The sequence below is a fragment of the Amyelois transitella genome, chromosome 5, assembly GCF_032362555.1.
Source record: "Amyelois transitella isolate CPQ chromosome 5, ilAmyTran1.1, whole genome shotgun sequence".
NCBI lineage: Eukaryota > Metazoa > Arthropoda > Insecta > Lepidoptera > Pyralidae > Amyelois > Amyelois transitella.
Window position 1 is genome coordinate 1,800,576 of NC_083508.1, and position 22,796 is coordinate 1,823,371.

The 22,796-nt window shown below is 37.0% G+C and overlaps 2 protein-coding genes across 4 annotated transcripts in view; both read right to left on the reverse strand.

The window, feature by feature from the left end:
* The window catches only part of LOC106138439 (protein outspread), a 290,023-nt gene that overhangs the window by 124,498 nt on the left and 142,729 nt on the right, over window positions 1-22,796 (reverse strand). The window lies entirely within an intron of this gene.
* Window positions 9,307-10,950, reverse strand: LOC132901803 (leucine-rich repeat-containing protein 74A-like). Its single transcript, XM_060944483.1, has one exon. The coding sequence runs from the start codon at window positions 10,948-10,950 to the stop codon at window positions 9,307-9,309; it is 1,644 nt and encodes a 547-aa protein (XP_060800466.1).

Consider the following 22,796-nt stretch of genomic DNA (forward strand, 5'->3'; position numbering starts at 1 on the left):
ACACCAACTAAGTACGCAAAGATACGTTGCATACGTATAGTCACGTCTATATGCTTTGCAGGGCAGACAGAATCAATACTTCTTGAAAAGACTGAAAGGCCACGTTCAGCGGTAGTTATGGCTTCGTAAGATCGTAGAAAGTGCAAAATGTAGTATGTCTGTGTGTGGCTCCAGGAAAGAGGCATGATTTTATGTATGTACCTACTCATATACATCATATAAAAACTCCCTATGTACCCAACGTCTCTAAAACACAAATAAACATCATCCAAAGAAATCTAAGCCCACATTATCCTAAACACCAGCATTAGAAGATTGCGTGCGCCCGCGCACAAAGGCGCCGCGGCAATCCCGCGGGACGTGGCCGGGAATTATCCCGATTGCTTCCCGTCTAGCGGTGTGTGGCATTAACTTAGATGAAAATGTAGGAACAACTTTTAGGAATTCTATTTATAGATTTCAAAAAAACAAATGTGTCATTAGTGACGGGTATGACGGGAAGGATAGATTTAAATACGTGGTACTTGTTCTACTGATGCGTTAAACAACCAAAAAAATTAAAGTGTTGAATTATATTTTTAACCGTCGTCTACAAAGTAGTGTGTTATAATTGTCTGTCTGTATCAACGAATAGGCAGATTTAAAGTAGTTTTCTTAACTAACGAACCAGCAGCCTGAAATATCCAAGCTGCAAACAGTTCTCTCTCTCTCTCATGTCTCTATCTGAGATACTCACATCATAGGGAATCACGACAAGAGGAAAAAGTCATCATAGCTTAATCTTGCATGTACCACCTTAAACATCATCCTGCCTACCATCAAGCAGATTAAGGCATAACTCGAAGGATTTGGAATTGAACCCACTACCTGGGTCAAACGGTAGTTGTTAATGGGCACTACTGTAATACATACATTCATATAGTCAAGTATTTATCCCTTGCGGCGTAGACAGAGCCACCAGTCTTTTCAAGACTGATAGGCCACGTTCAGCTTTTTGGCTTTAAGATAGAATCGAGATTCAAATAGTGACATGTTGCTAGCCCATCGCCGAAAAGAAGAATCCCAAGTTTATAAGCCTATCCCTCAGTCGCCTTTTACGACATCCATGGGAAAGAGATGGAGTGGTCCTATTCTTTATTTCTATTGGTGCCGGGAACCACACGGCCAGTACTGTAATCTAATAAGTTATACACAAGTGCTAACCACTCACCTACCTACGCAATAAAAGTTCATCTGAATGACCACTGGGATAGGCTTATAAACTTGGGATTCTTCTTTTAGGCGATGGGCTAGCAACCCGTCACACTATTTCAATCTCAATTCTATTATTAAGCCAAACAGCTGAACGTGGCCTATCAGTCTTTTCAAGACTGTTGGCTCTGTCTACCCCGTAAGGGATAAAGACGTGATCATATGTATGTATGTATGTATGAATGACCACCACAGAAGTACTCGATCACACCTGATGTGACAAATAATGATACAACAGAAATGACACCACATGTCAATGCGATGATTTTCCACATTATACATTTATTTATTTATTTGGTCTATCATTGTATGTATCCTACATGTTATACAGAATACATACATATGTTAATTCAATAGCTAAATGTGCAAATCATTGAAGGTTAACATGATTTGCGGAAATTTGTAGTTGAAAACATTAAGTTGGTACACAAAGTTGATAAAAGATGAACATATTAATGTTAATAATCCTAAGATACACATCGAATTTCTAGTTAAAAAAAGATAAGGGTGGACAAACCTTATCACTAAGGGGTATGAAAAATAGATGTTTGCCGATTCTCAGACCTACTCAATATGCTCACAAAATTTCATTAGAATCGGTCAAGCCGTTTCGGAGGAGTACGGAAACGAACAATGTGAGACGAGAATTCAATATATAAGATTACAAGGACCCGAAGACCACGGTCAGCTGAATGGCTTAATGATGGTTAAATTCAGGTTGACAGAACAAAAATCGACTTGAAATCCGTCGAAAACATTACATATATTTTGATTAAATATAGTATAGTATATAAATATTCGTTTCAAGTCAAAATGAAGCTACAAGGTCTTACATCGAATTAAGGAATTCCATTTTTGCAAGAGTAACTTCTGATATAAAAAATTCTATTATTATAAAAAAGAGGCAAACATGTTTTAGCTTCTGTAACATCTTTCTTGTGTTCCAGTAGACGTCAGTATAATAAATTGGAATATTTTGAGCCTCATCGATCACACGGGGCCAAACTGCAATTATTCCACACTGTTGGCGGTATGCGATTAAAGTTCACGATACAACAATGTGTAATGATCGATTTCGATGTATTTAAGTAATTTTTGAACCAACGAGCATGCATAAAAAGATTGATGAATGTGGATGAAGCCAAAATGTGCATGGGACGTGGCAAGTGCAAAAGTGTAGCTGAAATTTTTCTGATATATATATTACCGTGCCGTGTGGTTCCCGGCACCAATACAAAAAAGAATATGACCACTTCATCTCTTTCCCATGGATGTCGTAAAAGGCGACTAAGGGATAGGCTTACAAACTTGGGTTCCTTTTTTAGGCGATGGGCTAGCAACCTGTCACTATTTGATCTCGATTCTATCTTAAAGCCAAATAGCTGAACGTGGCCTATCAGTCTTTACAAGACTGTTGGCTCTGTCTACCCCGCAAGGGATATAGACGTGATTATATGTATGTATGTATATATTATATATCTTATTATTATGTATCTTGACCAAATTAAGGACGTCCTGGTAAAGAGTTAGGTCAAAAGTACCCGAAACCGCCGAGCTTGCATGAAGAGAGTTATGAATGTGGATGAAGCGAGGGAAATATGCAGAGATCGTGGCAAGTGGAAAGAGGTAGTCTCTGCCTACCCCTCCGGGAAAGAGGCGTGATTTTATGTATGTATGTATATATTACTAACTGAAGGATAGGAGACATACATAGTATAGTTTTTCAAGACCTTCACCATCTTTCTCCTGACGTAAGTCCCGGTAAGCGTTTTCATCTCTCTGGCAAGAAGCCCGGGAATGCTTGTGCCCATAATCCTGGGTTGAGCAACTCAAGGTAACTAAGACTTGCTAAGGTTTTACCAAGATACGCGTAACCGAACTCCGCAACCTTCGCAAGGAATCTAACCCATATTGGATCATGTTTGCACATTCAATTGCATGAATATGCAGGTATCCTCCGATATAAACCTCACCGTATAATAAAACATTAAATATTTCAAAAAAGCGTCATTTTAAATAAAATATAAATATATACGGGACAAATTACACAGATTGAGTTAGCCTCGAAGTAAGTTCGAAACTTGTGTTACGAGATACTAACTCAACGATACTATATTTTATAATAAATACTTATACAGATAAACATCCAAGACCCAGGCAAATCAGAAAGTTATATTCGCGGTTAAATTCAATGAGTGAATTCTGTACTTTATATATTTTTATTTTAGCAACCACTTCCAGTGCGATATAAGCTCCGTGAGTGATCGCTTTACTGCCACGGCCAATATATAACATGCGATCATGATTACTGTATTGTTCGGCCATATTTATTTATGGCAAGGTTAACTAGATGGAACGTTGACTGTTGTGGTAGTCCATCAAGCTTTGAAAAATGAGAAGGGTCTCATTAGCAGACCTTGGTAGACCTACAGAGTCGAATCGCCCGACTAAAATACGTGAGTATTGCGCGTGGAGGCACAGGTTTAAATCCTGGCCCATTACTCTTTCTGAGTCATGTAGGTACGCATTGGTTTTAGTGCTAACCGATGCTCGTGTGGCAAGCTGAAAATTCAGGCTACTGGATGTGTAACCCATATTGGATCATATGATCCAATATGGGTTCCCAGCAAAGTTTGCGGAGGGCAGATGGGATACGCGACTCTCATCTGACCTCCGCAAACTTTTTTGTGAACCCATGCTGGGTGTAAACTGACTTACCCAATCCAGGATCATACGCAGTTACCTGGCTCCTCTCCTGAGATGCGAGGGCACAAACATCGTAACTTTAAGATGATTACCGTTTTTTAAGTAAAAAAAAAACATATAAAACACAAGATCAAGTTTTGAAGGCAGCTCAATAATGATAAATGGTGTTTAAAATTAACTCTATATTCATGCCTTTTCGATGCTTCGACACTGAGTGATCGTGATCAAATCAAAACCAAATATGGACATTGTTTTTTTTAAATTTATTTATGAAATTTTTTGCCAAGACCAAAACCTCAGTGAAATTCCGTCATATTTATTCAACAGATACATAATGCTTGGGGCATCTTCGTAAATTGCGTTTACAGACCTTATTGGGTCCCGGACCCCATAAAACGATGAGATAAGAAATTGAATATACTTCTGAACGTCGTAAAATTTTAAGGTGCGCGTTTTAATGACCCATGTGTATTTTTTTGACATATTACGGCGTTAACTTTCAGTTTTTTAAGCTCAGTCCTTTGAGCGATTTCTAAAGAAAAGTAAATTTGATTTTGGTCAATTACATCGGCGAGATTGCACGAAAATTTTACACGTGGATGTAGCAAAATAAGTATTTAAGGGAATTTTAAGAGTTATGTCTTCGACGGCCTCTGTGGCGCAGCGGTAGTACGCTTGTCTGTGACACCGAAGGTCCCGGGTTCGAATCTCGGCCAGAGCATAATGAGAAAATAACTTTTTCTGCTTAGCCTGGGTCTTGAATGTTAATCTACATAAGAATTTATTATAAAATAAAGTATCGTTGAGTTAGTATCTCGTAACACAAGTCTCTAACTTACTTACAGGCTAACTCAATCCATGTAATTTGTCCCGTATATATTTATTTATGTGTTTTGTGCGCCACCAAACAAGGTTGGAATCAAAATCAAAATTTAGAAAAAGCGTAAACTAAACAGAAAGAACAGCAAGAAACGAAAGTATTGACACAAACATCAAACATTCAGTCCCTTAGCCACTTAACAATACAAAAGTAAAAGTGTAAACATGGCGCCCGTGGGTGCCGGAAAAGTCACGACACCCGAATTAGCGGCGCCCACGCACTTTCTAAAACCACCGTGGAAAATCTGCGTTGAGTTTTTATGACATTAATTCGTAAAAAAAAAGAAAATACGCCAAAGAAGTTGTCTTTTCTCTTTACTTGAAACCACATACTTCTTGTACGTTAAAAAGCTTTGCGTTAAAGTTCTTTTTTACTAGTTTATTACTGTATTTTATTAAACTTACTTGTTAAAAAAGGAACTAAATTGACTTGAAAAATCTATATAATTAAAACACCCAAAAGAGAAAGCAAAGAAATAACTACTAACAATGTCGGCCATTTAACATCAGAATATTCAAAAGATCTTATAAATCGTACATAACAAGAATTACACATATATATGCTTATGTAAATTACCCAGTCACATTTCTTTTGTCGGCGCTACCGCATCCGTGTCTCGCACGAAGTTAATTAAAAAGTTAATTAATCTTTATTTCTCTATGAATTGTTAAACATAAATTTGGAGTTAATGAAACATCTTTGGGAATGTGAATTCGATAGATGTTACAAATTAACAAATCAATGCATGTGAGCCGTATGGTTCCTGGCAATATAGAATATACGTACAGAAAAGGTATTTTAAATAAAGAAAAAAGATTATAGAGAAGAGTACGAATACCAAAATAAAGATGGATGAATGCATGAGGACAAAAGGAAATCTATTGAGATGGATAACATACTATGATGATCTCGCCTAGACAGTGTGAAAAGATAAGGAAGACGTATAACTTTTTTATTTTTTTATTATGCAATTAGATATTTTAACATTACATACATTTAACTGCTACAGTGTAACAAAAACCTTAATATTTAGGTTTGAACTAACACTGGCCTTCATCGTTGAACATCCATAAAATGTAGGTAGTTTTACAAATGCAATGCAACGCATCGCACTAAGCAAAAACAAGTGACGAATGTCTCGGTACCACACGGGTTGAATTATGCTTGCTGAATTTTATAAAGAAAGTATTTCTTTAATTTTGTTTTTAAGATTTTTGGTATTAATTTCTTCTTTCAGTGTTGATGGTACGTTATTTAGTAATTTTGGTATTTGGTATTGTAAAAGTTAAAGTTTTGGTACCTAATCTAACAGTGTATCACAAAAAAAAAACTATGGAGCAAAAGCCCCAGCAAAAGCTAATAAGATGATCAGAACCCGCAAATATGTATATGGAAAGGTGAACGGTTAAAAAGAGGTGGATTTGTCAAAAGAGGTTGAAAAACACGATAACGACAAAACTATTTACTCATTTACAAAGAACTCGCCACAAATATATCGCATACATATATCAAAACAAGGTTCTCGCGAAAGCGTGTTATAAACAGATAGACATCAAACATTTCCAGATAAAACGTTGCGAGCAATCACCGCCGGCCGATTCGAACCCCGATACGTTGAAACGGCCTATCTAACAACAAGCCGGTCACTTAACTTTCGATGCGCTTGCTTTAGATCCACAGATGGCTTTGGATTGGAAAGTTACCTGAAACAAGATAATAATATGTTGTTAGTTAGATATCACATACATCCGTGTGGTTCCCAGAACCAATAAAAAAAAAGAATAGGACCACTCCATCTAGTTCCCATGGATGTCGTAAAAGGCGACTAGGAATAGGCTTTTAGACTTGGCATTCTTCTTTTAGGCGATTGGCTAGCAACCTGTCACTATTTGGGTCTCAATTCTATCATCAAGCCAAAAAGCTGAACGTAGCCTATCAGTCTTTTCGGGACTGTTGGCTCTGTCTACCACGCAAAGGGTATAGACGTGACTATATGTATGTATGGTCTATCAAAGGCATACCCGAGCTCCTCTCCAGAGAGGTGAGGATGTAACCGGGACTAAAAGCCAAGAGGAAGAAGTCTATCAAAGGAATGACACCTAGATAGGTTAAAAATAATAAATAAAAGACAAAAGGTTAACTAACAAGGCTTGTGTTAATACCGATACTCTTTCGTTTAAATATTATATCTGCGATCAATATTTTCACGGCATTTAGGTGTCTAACTTCCTATCGAGATACAACAGCTGATGATATAATTAAAATAAACAAGGAAAAAGACACAGAAATAATTAATTCCCTTATTGTTTTCGAAAATATCTAACAAAAAAAAGGACTTGAAGATGATGAAGAGTGAAAAAAGAGTGTTAATAAAAATTTAGAAAGAATATTTAGTAATAATATAGTTATTACAATATAAGCAGTAAATTTAATTTTTTAATACTTTGTTGCACAAAATAAAATGTGCAAGAGGCGGACTTAATGCCGTATGGCATTCAATAACTCAATCAGATATTTCTAGAAAATAAAACTATACAACTTAACACAATCAACAAAATAAAAATCAACTAAATAACAATTTGAAATAATAATCCATATCAAGATCTTTATAACATCTCACTTGAAATCTACATTACAACATGAGAGGGCCGCTGCGCCGCATTTTATATTGTTAAACACATTATCTAGTCGGAGATTATTGGAAAGCAATAAATAATAATAAACCGCGCAGGAATCGGTTGCGTGAGGCACGCTACCGTGCGCGGAGCCCGAGGCTGCGCCCGCGCCGCGTCTCCGTACTCACACGATCTCGTAAATCCTTTGGTAATAATATCAGTGACCCTGGATTGATCTTCACAAATCTAAGATCTTGGTTTATTATTTATTCAAGAACCTTAGTGGAGAAGATTTTTCGTAATTGGTTGAATTAAATTCAATTTGCTTCAATAGTCACTTCTTGATAGTGTTTTATATTTGTAACAGTTAAAATTATCGGGTAAATTAAGGTCGGAGAGGGAAGACCTAGACGAACGTTTCTTGATCAAATTAAGGACGTCCTGGTAAAGGGTCAGGTCAAAAGTACCCGTTACCGCCGAGCTTGCATGAAGAGAGTTATCAATGTGCATGAAGCGAAGGAAGTATGCAGAGATCGTGGCAAGTGGAATGAGGTAGTCTCTGCCTACCCCTCCGGGAAAGAGGCGTGATTTTATGTATGTATGTATGAAACAGTCTTTTGTCAAGCTTATGACAACGCACAACAGTATTTACCATTTCATACAAAAATGTAATATATCTATTAACATTTAAATAGTATCTCGGTTGCTATTAGTATCCATCACGACGTAGACTCTAAAGATTAGTGGTACACGAGTCACCTATTCACGTCCACGGCCAATAACAGTGGACACGGAGCCACCCGTCGGCTGTAACGAATCACAATTGTAAGGTTTAACTATCGCCTGGAAACTGGACAACAGAATATACATATTCCAGAAAGTTATTAAAGATCAGAAATCTTGTGGTTCTGGGCACAAATATAAAAAGAATGAGATCGCTCCCTCTCTTTGCCATGGATGTCGTAAAAGGCGACTAAGGGGCAGGCTTATAAATTTAGGATTTTCCATTTAGGCGGTGGACTAGCAACCTGTCACTATTTGAATCTCAATTCTATCATTAAGCCAACAGCTGAATGTGGCCTTTCAGTTTTTCGAGACTGTTCATTCTGTCTACCCTGCAAGGGATATAGATGTGACTATATGTATGTCTTCAAGTTTGATGTCGCGAAAGATGATGCAAGTCAGTCGCCTTAGAGTTGACGATACGTCAAAGACAAAACAAAGCTAATAGAGATTTGAAAATTATACTGTGATGATGAGAATAGGTTGTACCTACATTATAAAATATTATATATTCAGTATCTTTCACTTTACATGTTTGTTTGATAGTGAACAAATTTTCTGCGCAAATTGGTTAAGTTAATAAAGACGTGATGATGTGTGCAGCACTGATCCCTAATTACCAGGTAGAACTACTAGAATTACAAACAAGAATTTTTATTCCCAATAAACTAACTAGTAAGAATACTGGGAATATATATATATATTATGTAAACCTTTTTAATTTGTGCCTTGAACACTTTCAAGACATATTTGCATGCACGAGTTATTATGCATACCGTGCCGTGCCACAATGGGCACAGATCACGCGCCCAGCTTTGTGTCGGAGATGTAAATCACTCGTTTAGACTATTGTAGAACAGACAGACCTCACGATGCGAGATATAAACCTTTGGGAACATGCGACTATGTATTAATAAAAAACAAAATGAACATCTTCCACTTTAATAATACACTAGAAAGTAACGTAAAACAAATTATACTAATTAAAAGCTTACAAATCCACATTGTCAAACAAGAAAGACACTAAAAATTAAAATTAATTAAATACTTATTAATGTAAATTGACTGGAATTATTTCTTTTTCCCCTTCTTCCCTTTCTTCGGCAACGGTTCTGGTTCTGGCTCGGGTGGCGGTGTAGGTGGCAGTTTTCTATCAGGCCATTTACGCTTAAGAAAGTCTATCATCGAAACTAAATTGATCAATTTAATTTTATCAGTTCTTGGTCCCGGAAACCTGTTGGATAGTTCTTCGATCAAATCATCATCAAGTTGGGCCCCGAGGCCTCTCACTCTCTGAGTGAATGTTTTAGTATTCATTGGCTCGTGATCATCTCTGTACATCTGTTGAATAACTAAAGCTATGTCTACAGGTCTCTTTTTAGATTTCTTACAGATTGCCTCACATCTATCGAAGACTATATTTCTAATATCAGTGCCTTTAGGCACGAACTTCTCTTTAACGCTGCCCCAAGTGATAACGGTGTCGCTACGGAATTTGTAGGAAAGGATCTCAGCACGAAGTTCCATGAACGCTGAATCCACACACACGTTATCAAGCAAGAGACGCTTCAATTTCACTTTCGGTTCCCTCAAACGCTCCACCAACTTCATCGCATCAACCACAGTCAACGGATTAAAAGACAAGTCCAATTTCGTAGCTCTGGCTAAACTGGCAGCAATGAATTTAATAGCAGGCCCCTCCAGTTTATTATTACTCAGATTTAAATAACGAATTTGTTTGTTCTTCAGCAAATTCTTGAATGCGTTGCCAACGCGATTGCCACTTAGGGAGTTCCACGACAGGTCCAGTTCTTCCAACGATCGGTTAACCGCCAACTGTTCACAAATCGCAAATATTGCGTTCGGGGATAACATAGCATTCCAGGACATATCCAAGTGAGTAAGCTGGTTGTTTGTTTCAAAGGCTTCGGCTAGCATCGACGGGGACTTCCCAGAGAGGTTGTTGAAACTGAGGTTCAATCTCTTGATATCAGCTCCCTTGAATATAGCATCGGCAAGCACTTTAACGCCCGCATCACTAAGGCAATTTCTAGAGACATTCAAAATTTTGAGTGCCTGATTCAAATGTAAATTGGCAAATAGACGTCTCGCTCCTGAGGGACCAATCCTGCACCCGGTCAAATTCAATTCTTTAATAGTTAAATTCTCCAAAAGCATTTCACCCAAATGGAAACAACCGTCTTCATTTATCCAATTGTCTGTCAAATCGAGAACAGTGACATATTTATTTAGTTTTAAGGCTGTTGCCATAGCTCGAAAACCCTTTGGATTTATGCCGTAATACCTTAAGTCTATTTTGTCTTCCACTAGTCCTCTATAAAATAGTTTCACTGGGCAAACATTCATTTCATCGCATAGAGCTAAGTATAGTTCTTGTCCGTCATCAGGATAGATAATCTTAGGTACTGGTTGTAGAAGTGCCTTCTCGATTCCGGGATCAAGTATCCCTGGGTAGTTGTAATAGGGATGTCGTAATACAGAGCTGGCTGAGAGCGGAAAGTATTTTGTACATATTTCACCACTGCCTGGGTCATACAGACCTTTTGCATAATCCAAACGCTTCACGTTTTCTTCAGGGATTTCGAAGAGAAGAGAAGACCATTCTTCCATAGGTGGCTCTTCGGAAGACAGCTCCTTTTCATATATGACCTCCACAACGGGATCTTCGATCACCAGGGATATATCGCTCGACATTTTTTTTAATTACAAGAGCTATGTAAATATAACTACAAAATATTATACGGTTCAATTCACGGACCAATAAACATTAAAATTAAATGTCACAAGGTTATGTCATAATAATTTACGGTGACGTTTTCTTAAAACTAAAAAGTTTGAAACTATCACTATTGGAAAAAAATTGAATCTACATAGGACATACACCTGCCAGTATCATATCAATTAAATGTACATAGCTATGAGATTTAAACACACAGTAAATACAAAGTACATCACTACACAACTGACAGCGAAAAGTACACTCGCAGAGTATCATGCCACTTGACCACACAATATCAATACAAATCTGATACAATTAACAGCATTACTGGTCCAAATGGCCTTGCCCCCCACGCCCTGGGGTCTCACTTTCACTGGGCTGCGAAAGCCATTTCTAGGTATTCAGCCGCTTGTGCTGGCACGCGGGTTTGCCTCGGGCGAGGTGACGAAGGTCCGATCGGATGGTTTGATCATCGTTTTCAGTTTTTATTACATACTAGCTGTGCCCGCGACTTCGTCCGCGTGGATTGTTATTTTGGGCATCATTGAAGCCCTCAAGGATGCTCCTTCCCCGATTTTTTTCACATTATCCATTATTTCTTCACTCCTAATCGTTGCAGCTTGACGTTATATAGCCTAAAGCCTTCCTCGATAAATGGTGTATTTAACAAAAAAATATTTTTTTAATTCGAACCAGTAGTTCTTGAGATTAGCGCGATCAAACAAACAAACTCTTCAGTTTTATAATATTAGTATAGACAAGACAAATCACACAGATCGAGCTAGCCCCAAAGTGAGTTCCTGACTGGGATAATACTGTGATTTGATGACTGACAGTCTGCCTGACCACGGTGTAAAAAACAATTATTCTCGTGTCAGTATTTTCCAAATAATGTTTACTGGCGTCACCCCATTTTGGAAAATCTGAACCGACCTATCTGTTACTGCTCAAGGCTTTTTAAACTTACTATCCATGATACATATAAGGGATAGTGATTTGATTTGGTGGCAACTATACACCGCCGAAGAACTGAAAAAACAGGCAAAAATACCAGAGACAAGTTTCAACGCTACCCGTTTATGCTAAAAAAAATCAAACCCTCGCCTTTATGACGCCCAAAAAGCAACCAAAAATGCCCATAAACCACTGATCTGATTTACACGCCACTTAACCAACACTCAAATGGATCGTAAAATCGGTAAAAAGGCTTCGACTCAGGCGCACTCGATTCCATAATCGTATCTTGGATTCGTCATGCGGCCAAACTCGATCGATTCGATACACCATTGATTACGAATAGCCAATTAAAGATATTGAGGGAAATAAACGTGTGATAGGTAATAAAACGTAATAAAATCAGGTCTATTTTCGAGGAGCGGTAGGGAGAGACCTACTTTACACATGCATACATATCACGTTATTTTTACTTACGGGGTAGATAGACCTCATAATGGATAGTGGATAGAAAAGAATTTCTACACTGCAGCATTTTCATCGGACGTCAATATACAAATATAGATCTCTTAAATCTAAATCATGGACGAATGCACATTGTCTACATTAAAAAACATGAATGAATGTCATCATTACAAAACTGTTAGCAACAGGGAGCCACAAAAGTCGTGATGTAAGATGTTATACATCATCGATCGGCAACATATCATCAGTAACCCTATCATCAGTAACAGAAGCTGTAGGAACTAATTCTATTTTATTGGCAGTTGACCTCGCGCCGACCTCAGGGTTCAACCTTCAGGTCTTCGTTTCCCGATGATAAGGGACTTTCTATTCAATTGGTACCGTGCCGTGTGGTTCCCGGCACCAATACAAAAAGAATAGGACCACTCCATCTCTTTCCCATGGATGTCGTAAAAGGCGACTAAGGGATAGGCTTACAAACTTGGGATTCTTTTCTCTATCATTAAGCCAAATAGCTGAACGTGATCATTCAGTCTTTTCAAGACTGTTGGCTCTGTCTACCCCGCAAGGGATACAGACGTGACCATATGTATGTATGTACTATTCAATTGGTACCTTGTACACTGGATTGGTTCGTGGGTAAAAAACAGGATTAACACTGTAAAGTTTATGATCACACTGCATTCTTCTTTTATTTTAGCTAGCGACTTCGTTCGCGACAGATAAACGACCGTACGTAAGGAACGTAATAGTAAGACATTTTCTGGGATTAAAAGGTAATTTATACCTTAATTAATCTATATGATGCGATATTTCAAGAAGTACATACATCCTTACTATAAACATTATTAGGTAATTACTAACTAACAAATATTATTAATGCGAATTTATGTTTGTGTGTTTGTTTGTCCGTCTTTCAAGTCAAAACTTAAAAATCTGTTTCTCCGTGAAATCTGTGATAGTTGTGGAGTAGGTACGGAGGACAATGAGTACTTATGAATCACGCGGGCGGAGCTGCGAAAGAAAGCTAGTATACACATTTATCAAGTCATTGTCCCTTACGGGGTAAACAGAGCCAATAAACTAGACAAAACCCAAAGGCAAAGTTCATATAGACAGCTTAATGATTCATTCATTCATTTATCCATATGATCCCTTGCGAGGTAGACAGAGCCAGCAGTCTTGAAAGACTGATAGGCCACGTTCAGCCAATAGTCTTATGATGTTATTGGAATTCAGATAGTGACAAGTTTGATTGACTTTGAACAAGAAGCATTTATAACATTGCTTAGTTCATAACATTATATTAGAAATGCATATTTTTGCTTATGATCTTATTTATAGCCGGGCTAGCGATGTTTGTTATTCATAGTCAAGTCTGGGAGCTCAAACTAGTACTGGGTACATCTTTAATCGCAATAACTTGTGAGGTGCGCAGGCGCACTCGTAACTCAACAGCGCGCCCTCGCCCTGTCGACTCATAACCGAGGCAAAGACTTGCAAGTTATAGAAAGACAGAATTGTAGATTTCCTTCTATATTAAACAAAAAATGATGGCAACTCTTTTGTCATCATAGTGGGCTTGAGGGGTAAGGACGCATCCTGGAGTAACGGCGGGGATTGATGATGATATGCCCAAGTGATTTTAGTTTGCAAAGTTTTCTCACAAAAATTTTAAAAAATCCGTGTGATAAAATAGAATAGAACCACTCCATATCTTTCCCATGGATGTCGTAAAAGGCGACTAAGGTATAGGCTAATAAACTTGGGATTATTCTCGTAGGCGATGGGCTAGCAACCTGTCACCATTTGAATCTCAATTCCATTATAAAGCCATACATACAGTTGACCATATCCTTTAGTTATCTATAATGACATCCATGGGAAAAGATATAGGGTGATTCTATTCTAGAACGCCGGAAACCACACGGCACATGTGTTGTTTATCTACAACATTAGCAATTTCAAATCTTTGACCGCGGCCAGCTTGTGTTTGGTTTAGAGAAATGGAAAGGCGTGGCGGCCATTGTTTCCACTTCACAAATTTACTGAACCCAGATAAACTGCATTTGGTTTTGTCATGAAAGCTGTTTAACTGATCTGGTGGAAAGTTGATTTAGTGCCTACAGCTCAATAGTAAGTTGTGCATTTAGTAATAATACAAATGTAATTTGTGCCGTGTGGTTCCCGGCACCAATACAAAAAAGAATAGGACCAATCCATCTCTTTCCCATGGATGTTGTAAAAGGCGACTAAGGGATAGGCTTATAAAATTGCGACTACTTAGACAGAGCCAACGGTCTTGAAAATACTGATAGGACACGTTCAGATATTTGGCTTAAAGATAGAATTGAGATTCAAATAGTGACAGGTTGCTAGCCCATCGCCTAAAAGAAGAATCCCAAGTTTATAAGCCTACCCCTTAGTCGCCTTTTACAACAGCCATGGGAGAGAGATGGAGTGATCCTATTCTTTTTTCTATTGGTGCCGGGAACCACACGGCGCTCCAAGGAATCCACATAAATTTACACATTTATAATAGGTATAAAATATTTAAAAACATTTGCACCTATATGTAAGTACAAACCTAATTGCTTGCACGAATCACGTTTCACAATGATCGTATAAATTCTCGATTTTTTTCACTGCCAAATAAGGTGTACCAAACATACACTGATTCCAAATCTGACAACTTAAATCGTAACTAAACATACGGACGGAATTTAAAATGGTTTTATTCTTTAAAAAAAGGATACCAACAAGGACTGGCGATGCAAAATATGGAGTTGAATGTACGGAACAAGGAGCTTGTAAAGAACAGAATGGAGTGCGCAATCTAATGTTTTTTTAAACTGCAAAATAGATAACGTAATATCAATTACAAAATATGTGTGTGTAAATTATTTGCCACTGTAACATCAACTTCGAGTGATATTTTTATGATAATTCATAAAGAATGTATCAAAGTCAATAAAAAAATCGAGCAAAGCTATCTAAAAAACATATACCATTATATTATAGGTAATTACTTATATAAGGCATTTTCAAGGTGCAAACTCCATTCTATTTGGACTTCCGACGTCCCAAAGCAGACGAACAAAACATAGGATAACTTTAATTGCTCACTCGTCTCGGGAACATGGGCGCGTGCGCAGCTCTCAAAGGCAAAAAACCTGGGGATCCTTAAAAGGATGCCAGGAACACACCCAAGCGACCATAAGAATTCATGAATAAAAATTCCCGAGCCAAAAACAAAATGGCGCCAATTAAGGCGCGTTCGGAAGTCTAAACTTGCAGTTCGACGACTCACGCGGTGGACTTGTAAGATTCAAATAATTTAAAATTAAAATTGGTAAATAAATTATCGTAGGTACACTCCAATTTTCGCAATCAAAACTCATGTTCCCATGCCGGTCGCGAAGCGTAAGTACATACTTATAATCGCGTCTATATCCCCTGAGGAGTAGACAGAGCCAACAGTTTTGAAAAGACTGATAGGCCACGTTTGAAGGCGATAGGTAAGTACATATGTGCATAACGTTGAAATTTAATATTAAGGATGATCGGGGAAGCGGTGAGACTTGTCTTGGCTTGTTGTTGAAGTAACTTGTCAAGCACATGAAACCATCAAAAACCATCTCTCTATAAGCGTGACAAGACGATTCTTGAAACCAATGACATATCTCCCCATATCACGTCTTTGTAACTTAACGGACGTGATAATTTGGGTCGTTTTAAGCAGAAGTTATTAGTTTATACTATAAATATAAATTGACATTGAAACATGACCATTAAATAATAAAATTTACTTATCTCCTTATAGAAAGCGAAAACACAATTATTTAATCATACAAATTAGAGATACAAGACCTTACGTTATTATTTCCTTTGCCGGCATTGACAACTGACAGTTGAAATGACAATGCGTTTTCCCGCCACGCATGCGCGACAACCGATATTTAATTATGGAAAAGAAAGCGCCATAACGTCAACGCCATAATATACCTTAGACTAATAGTATTAGGACACAATTTAGACATGTTTAGTGGCGCGTGCGCGTCAGTCGTGCGATAACGCTATCAACAATGGGTATTTAGCGAAAGTGGAATGAAAGCGAGGAATTTCACGTACACGGTAAAGTATCGACATACGTTTAGTTTCATTTTAGAATACGCGTGCAACTAAATAACGATTATATCTGTGGCATTTCGGGATATCCCAAAGAACAAAGATGCCAGATTTCAGATTCATTCACCCAGAACTTTAAGTTACCTTCCTATCTGCGAGTCAATCAGTTAACGCAAGTAATATTGCTTTATTGTTCAATACATGCTAATGTCTGTTTTTGTGATAAGAATGTCTCTCAATTTATGTTACCTATCCGATTCTCTCTTATCACAGCGTACACTTTATCATTAAAATGATTTTGAAGAACTTTAACTATTTAACTGTTATAGACTAATAAAGACAGGACGAAATGAAAAAACGGAAAGGCGAAAAGCGGACTCCAGACCCCGAAGTATAGTGACAGAGGGTACAACTGAAAGCATGCCAAGATGAGAGCGAGAATAAAAAGTGAAAGTAATTAAAACACTTTATTGTACCAAAAAGAACAAAACAGAAGAATATAAACAGAGCGATGATGAGTTTTGGTGAGACATGTCAAAAGTCACAAACAACACGATCGTTGTTATACAAAGCCTATTCGACCTATAATCCTAATTTCCAATAGAAAAAGCAACGAGCACCATCAGCATAATAGCTTGCAAAAAGTTAAGCACTTCGCGAAGCAACAGCTTCATAATTTCTTCAAGTACTGTCAGCAAAATAAATAAAATATAATTTGACAGTACCTTTACAATTCGGATTTGGATCATTAAAAAATGCGGGTAGAATGAATCAAAAAAGAATCGGGAACTAAATTTATTAAGCACTAGCTGTGCCCGCGACTTCGTCCGCGTGGAATAGTTATTTTGGGCATCATATTTATTTTTCAAACATCCTCCTCGGCTTTATCAAATATAGCTGCTAATTGTTATGCGACTTGGCGACGACTTGGCCCACATCATTACCCGCGACCGAACGGAGACCGTATATATGCGTTTAGGGTGAGAGGTTGTGCGTTTGTGTGTTTGTTTGTGCAAACCAATGTTAGCGGGCAGTCAGGCGGTCACGCGTATTAGAAAGAACGCTGGTTCGCCGTATTAAATGTTTCGCTGCAAATTGCTTATAACGACTATATCTCAAAACCTATTCGTCTGATTTAAATACTGTAAATGGCAATTTTAGTCTACATAAAAAGCCGAAGGTAATAAACATATTTATTTGGATAAGGATTAATACTGAATTAAAGAAAATTGGTTTCAAAATAACTTATGTTTATAATGAAAAAATAATCTTAAAAAATGAACATAAAAGTGGTTATTGTAAGTAAACCTTAAGAGATAGATATATGCTCTCGCGGACTTTTTTGTGGCAAAAAATGAGTACTTCACATCTTTAGTAGATTGTTTTACTATATCTTTGTTGGTTTGCGCAGCGTTCGCGTGGAAAGCTCGCAGATGGCCGACTCATTCAACTTTCACCTGCATTGTTGACGTTTCCCGTAGGAAATCCGGGATAAAATGTAGCCTATAGCCTTCCTCGATAAATAGACTATCTAACAGTGAACGAATTATTCAAATCGGTTCAGAAGTTTCTGAGATTAGCGCGTTTAAACAAACAAACAAACAAACAAAACAAACTCTTCAGTTTTATAATATTAGTATAGATTTTAAATGCATTAACCTTAATTATAAATATTAACATGCCATTCCATATATGGTGGGTCACACCATATTCACCTGTTATTTTGAAATTAAAAACAATTATTCATAAAACCTTACTCAGAGCATTATGACGCCTCTTTTCCAGAGTGGAAGAGACTAGAATTTCTCACTTGCCCCGATCATGTTCTTAAACACTCACTTTTACTCTTTTTTTAAAAGGTAGTTTGATATAGTCTCTGCCTACCTCAGTTTGAACTATATAGGTTTCCCTTCCAACTTGGCGCTAACACAATTTCTGATTGACAAAAGAATGAACATGTATATAATTTAACATACATCTAGCGCGATAACAAATTGCGCCCTCTGGTTTATTATTTACAAACACATTAATGTCGTGCCGTGTGGTTCCCGGCACCAATATATGTAGTGCCGTGTGGTTTCCGGCACCATTACAAAAAAGAATAGGACCACTCCATCTCTTTCCCGTGGATGTCGTAAAAGGCGACTAAGGGATAGGCTTACAAACTTGGGATTCATTTTTAAGGCGATAGGCTAGCAACCTGTCACTATTTGATTCCCAATTCAATCATTAAGCCAAATAGCTGAACGTGGCCTTTCAGTCTTTTCAAGACTGTTGGCTCTGTCTACCCCGCAAGGGATATAGACGTGACCGTATGTATGTATGTATGTATGTACATTAATAATTTTTGGTTTCCTTGCTGACGGTACCAGAGAAATCTACACACGATCCACCAGTGAAAATGTGATGGAAATCAATTTTTGCTGAAACGCAAATCACTTTCAATGATTGCAGTCGTGTGGGTTGTAAGCTACACTATTATATGATGCATTTAGAAAATACAGCGGGAATAATGTGCAGCTAGTAAGAAACGAACATGCTTTCATGTCGTGTCCGGCATTTTTCCCATGAATGTCGTAAAAGGCGACCAAGCTAACTCAGCTTATAAACTTGGTATTCCTCTTGTGGGCTAGCAACCTGTCACTATTTAAATCTCAATTCCGCCATGAAGCCATACAGCTGAACGTGGCCTTTCAGTCTTTTCGAGACTGCTGGATCTGTCTAACCCGCAAGGGATATAGACGTGACTATATGTATGTATGCTTTCACACTAGTCTTGTAGCGAAGAAAAACATTGTCTCTGCTAATGATTCTCTCCCCAGGTATATTGTAAAAATCAATCAAAGCATATAAAGCTGGGGTCATATAAAAATATCACAATCCTTACTAATATATGAAATATTATAGAAAATGTTGCAGTGCATTTTGTTACCGCTTCTTCTGCACTGACGCTTTGGAAGCGGCAGTAAACTTAGTTTAAAGTACCTAATTTATTTGACGTCAACCAATTTTGTGAAACCAAAACACATTACAATTATTAAGTGATATTGAAATTTCCCATTATGATGAATAAAAGTTTTGAATTTGAATATTTCAAATGCGAATGTAGGTTTGTTCGTAACCTTTTCACAATTCAGACACTGAACCGATTTCCATAAACTTTTTCCGTACGGTGAAGGACATCGAATTCTAACGCGGGTGTACGACAATGACATATATTTGCTCAAAGAAATCCAATTTTTAAGTCACTATTTACTTTTTTGTATTAATTAAATAGACCCAATATATTGAACCTTCAAATATCTTAATCCTATTCGATTGTTAATAAAATAATTATTACAAAATAAAATAATTAACACAAACTAATAACACATTCAATCACAACACCTGTTATTAATAACTTCAATGTTAGTTATAATAAATGGCCTTATTTAAAGAGATAGGTGACACCATACTAATTTTACATGTACAGAACACAATACAAGTTGTATAGGAAATAATATAGAGGTCAGTTGCATATTTATAAGAAAAGGGAATGCAAATTGGACATTAAGTAAATAGGAACTTATAAAATTCTATCATTAAGCCAAACAGCTGAACGTGGCCTAACAGTCTTTTCAAGACTGTTGGCTCTGTCTTTCCCTCAAGGGATATAGACGTGATTATACATGTATGTAGGAACTTTAGAACAATATGTTTTTCGTTAGTGTGATAGATTTACTAAATAAATATTTTATAAGGTATCGGTAAAAAAGAACTAATATTGTAAGCCATCCGTTTTCTCATCCCGCGCAGTGTAAAAGTCAATCAATGGAAAATCTTCAAAGTATCCACAGCGGTGTAAAAAGTATTAAAAAAAATGTAAACAACATTGTATACTACGAATTACGACATTTTTAGAAATTTAATTTGACAAAATGTGACTAGGATATTTCTTAACTTATCTAATAAAAAATCTACTTAATTAAAATAAAGTAAAATACCTAAACTACATAACTAAAAAATATATTATTTAACTTTGGACCCCTTGTTAGGGTTCCCATCAAACAGGCAGCACTCCACACAGGCTGAAGAGTTTGTTTGTTTGAACGTGCTAATCTCAGAAACTACTGGTCCGAATTGAAAAAATATTTTTGCGTTGAATAGACCATTTATCGAGGAAGGCTTTAGGCTATATAACATCAACTATAACAAGCAAAGAAATAATCCTTGAGGGCTTCAATGATGCCCAAAATAACTATACCACGCGGACGAAGTCGCGGGCACAGCTAGTAAACATATATAATACACGCCTTAGGTACCAAGATTGCTATAACATTATCAGCTTTAAAAAAAATACAAAATCAAACCATATTGGAAAATCGTACCACCTGTCAGCTCCGTCACTATGATATCTAGTGCAAGGTGAAATAATTACACCCATAAAGATTTTTACCAATCGAACAACTCTATTTCAATCGAATAGAGTCGAATAGTTGCGTGAAAACGTTGCGATAGCGAGCGTGGGACAATTTTAAGGTTACAATCGAGTTCTCGCAATTCATTACCGATTCTCGATATATATACTACGAGTATAAATGTAACGGCATTGGTGCTAAATAAACTGTTTTTGTACCAGTATTAGACACTTAGTACCTTTAATCTGAAGATTAACAATTTTTAGGGCTGCCTGCGCGATATCAACTCTTCTTGATAAAAAAAGTCGGCCCTACCAATTTCGACTAAATGCAAAGATAAAATATAGTTGATAGATGCTGTAACTGGATGTGTAACCATGGATCCTTACCGGCAAAGATTGCGGAGGCGAGTGCCGTGTGGTTCCCAGCACCAATAGAAAAAAGAATAGGAACACTCCATCTCTTTCCCATGGATGTCATAAAAGGCGACTAAGGGATAGGCTTATAAACTTGGGATTTTTCTTTTAGGCGATGGGCTAGCAACCTGTCACTATTTAAATCTCAATTCTATCTAAAAGCCAAATAGCTGAACGTAGCCTATCAGAGTCTTTCCAAGAGTGTTGGCTCTGTCTACCCCGCAAGGGATATAGACGTGATGATATGTATGTATGTTTGCGGAGTCGCTTCGTGTAAAAACCTGACTCACCCAATCCAGGAGTCATTGTGAAAGGCACACCCCAGACTCCTCTCCAGAAAGGTGACGTTGCACCCGGGACTATAGCCAGGAGGAAGAAGGAGCAAAAGATAAAATATTTTTTTTTTTTCGGGCGAAATATTTTGCATGATTACTGTTACGAATGTGGATGAAGCTAAAGTAATATGCAAAGATCGTGTTTATGTAGGTATCAAAATTAACTTACATACATATTTGTCATGCCTTTATCCCTTACGGGGTAGACCTCTGAGCTAGACAGAGCCTACAGTCTCAAAACTAGCTTAACTAACATCAAAATGAACTTTGTGTATTAAGAGAAAAATTCTCCGTTTTAATTAAAATATTAATAAAGTTATTTAAAAGTATAGATCCCTGAGTATTCAATTTAAAAGAACAAACTTCGTAGGTACTTAATAAAAATTCTTTAATACCGCAGTTGGTAATAAAATCTCCTTTATTTATTGACGGAGCCCTTTCATTGTCGAATGAAGTACCCGTAGCACTATTATCAAAATCATAAGAACATTCGATTAATACGATTCGAATAATCGCAACGCAGCTGCGTATAATCGAGATATCAGATAAAAAATCGCATAATAACACGACTGGCTTAGCCGAAATAAATTTTGAATTGTTTTGTTCATTTTATTTTATTACATGTTTTGAACATGCCGTGAATGTTCTCGATCACACAATCGTTATAAAGGACTAAAATTAGTCGTGACGTATAAATAAATAGAAAATATATACACAGAAGAAATCAAATTTTATCATTCTTCTTTCTTTCAGTCTTTTCAAGACTATTGGCTTGGCAAGGCATTTAGGCGTGATTGTATGTATGTATGTATAAATGACACTGATTGTGCTTTCAACAAAAGATACTATATTTATATGATATGATACTAGCCCCGGCTTCGTACGGGTAGTATAAGTATAAACTTTCCTCTTGAATAACTGTTTATTAAAAAACTTTAAAAACAATATTTAAAAAACTTTACAAAACTGCATCCAAATCCGTCGTGTAGTTTTAAAGATCTAAACATACATACAGACAGAGAAACAGATACGGGAAGTGACTTTGCTATATACTATGTAGTGATGTATGATGATTAAACAATTTTTCAAGGGAAAGGAAAATAAACTTATATTCCTAATTATCCAT

Excerpts from the sequence above, each read along its gene's own strand:
- LOC132901803 (XM_060944483.1), bottom strand. The coding sequence starts at position 10,950 with ATGTCGAGCGATATATCCCTGGTGATCGAAGATCCCGTTGTGGAGGTC.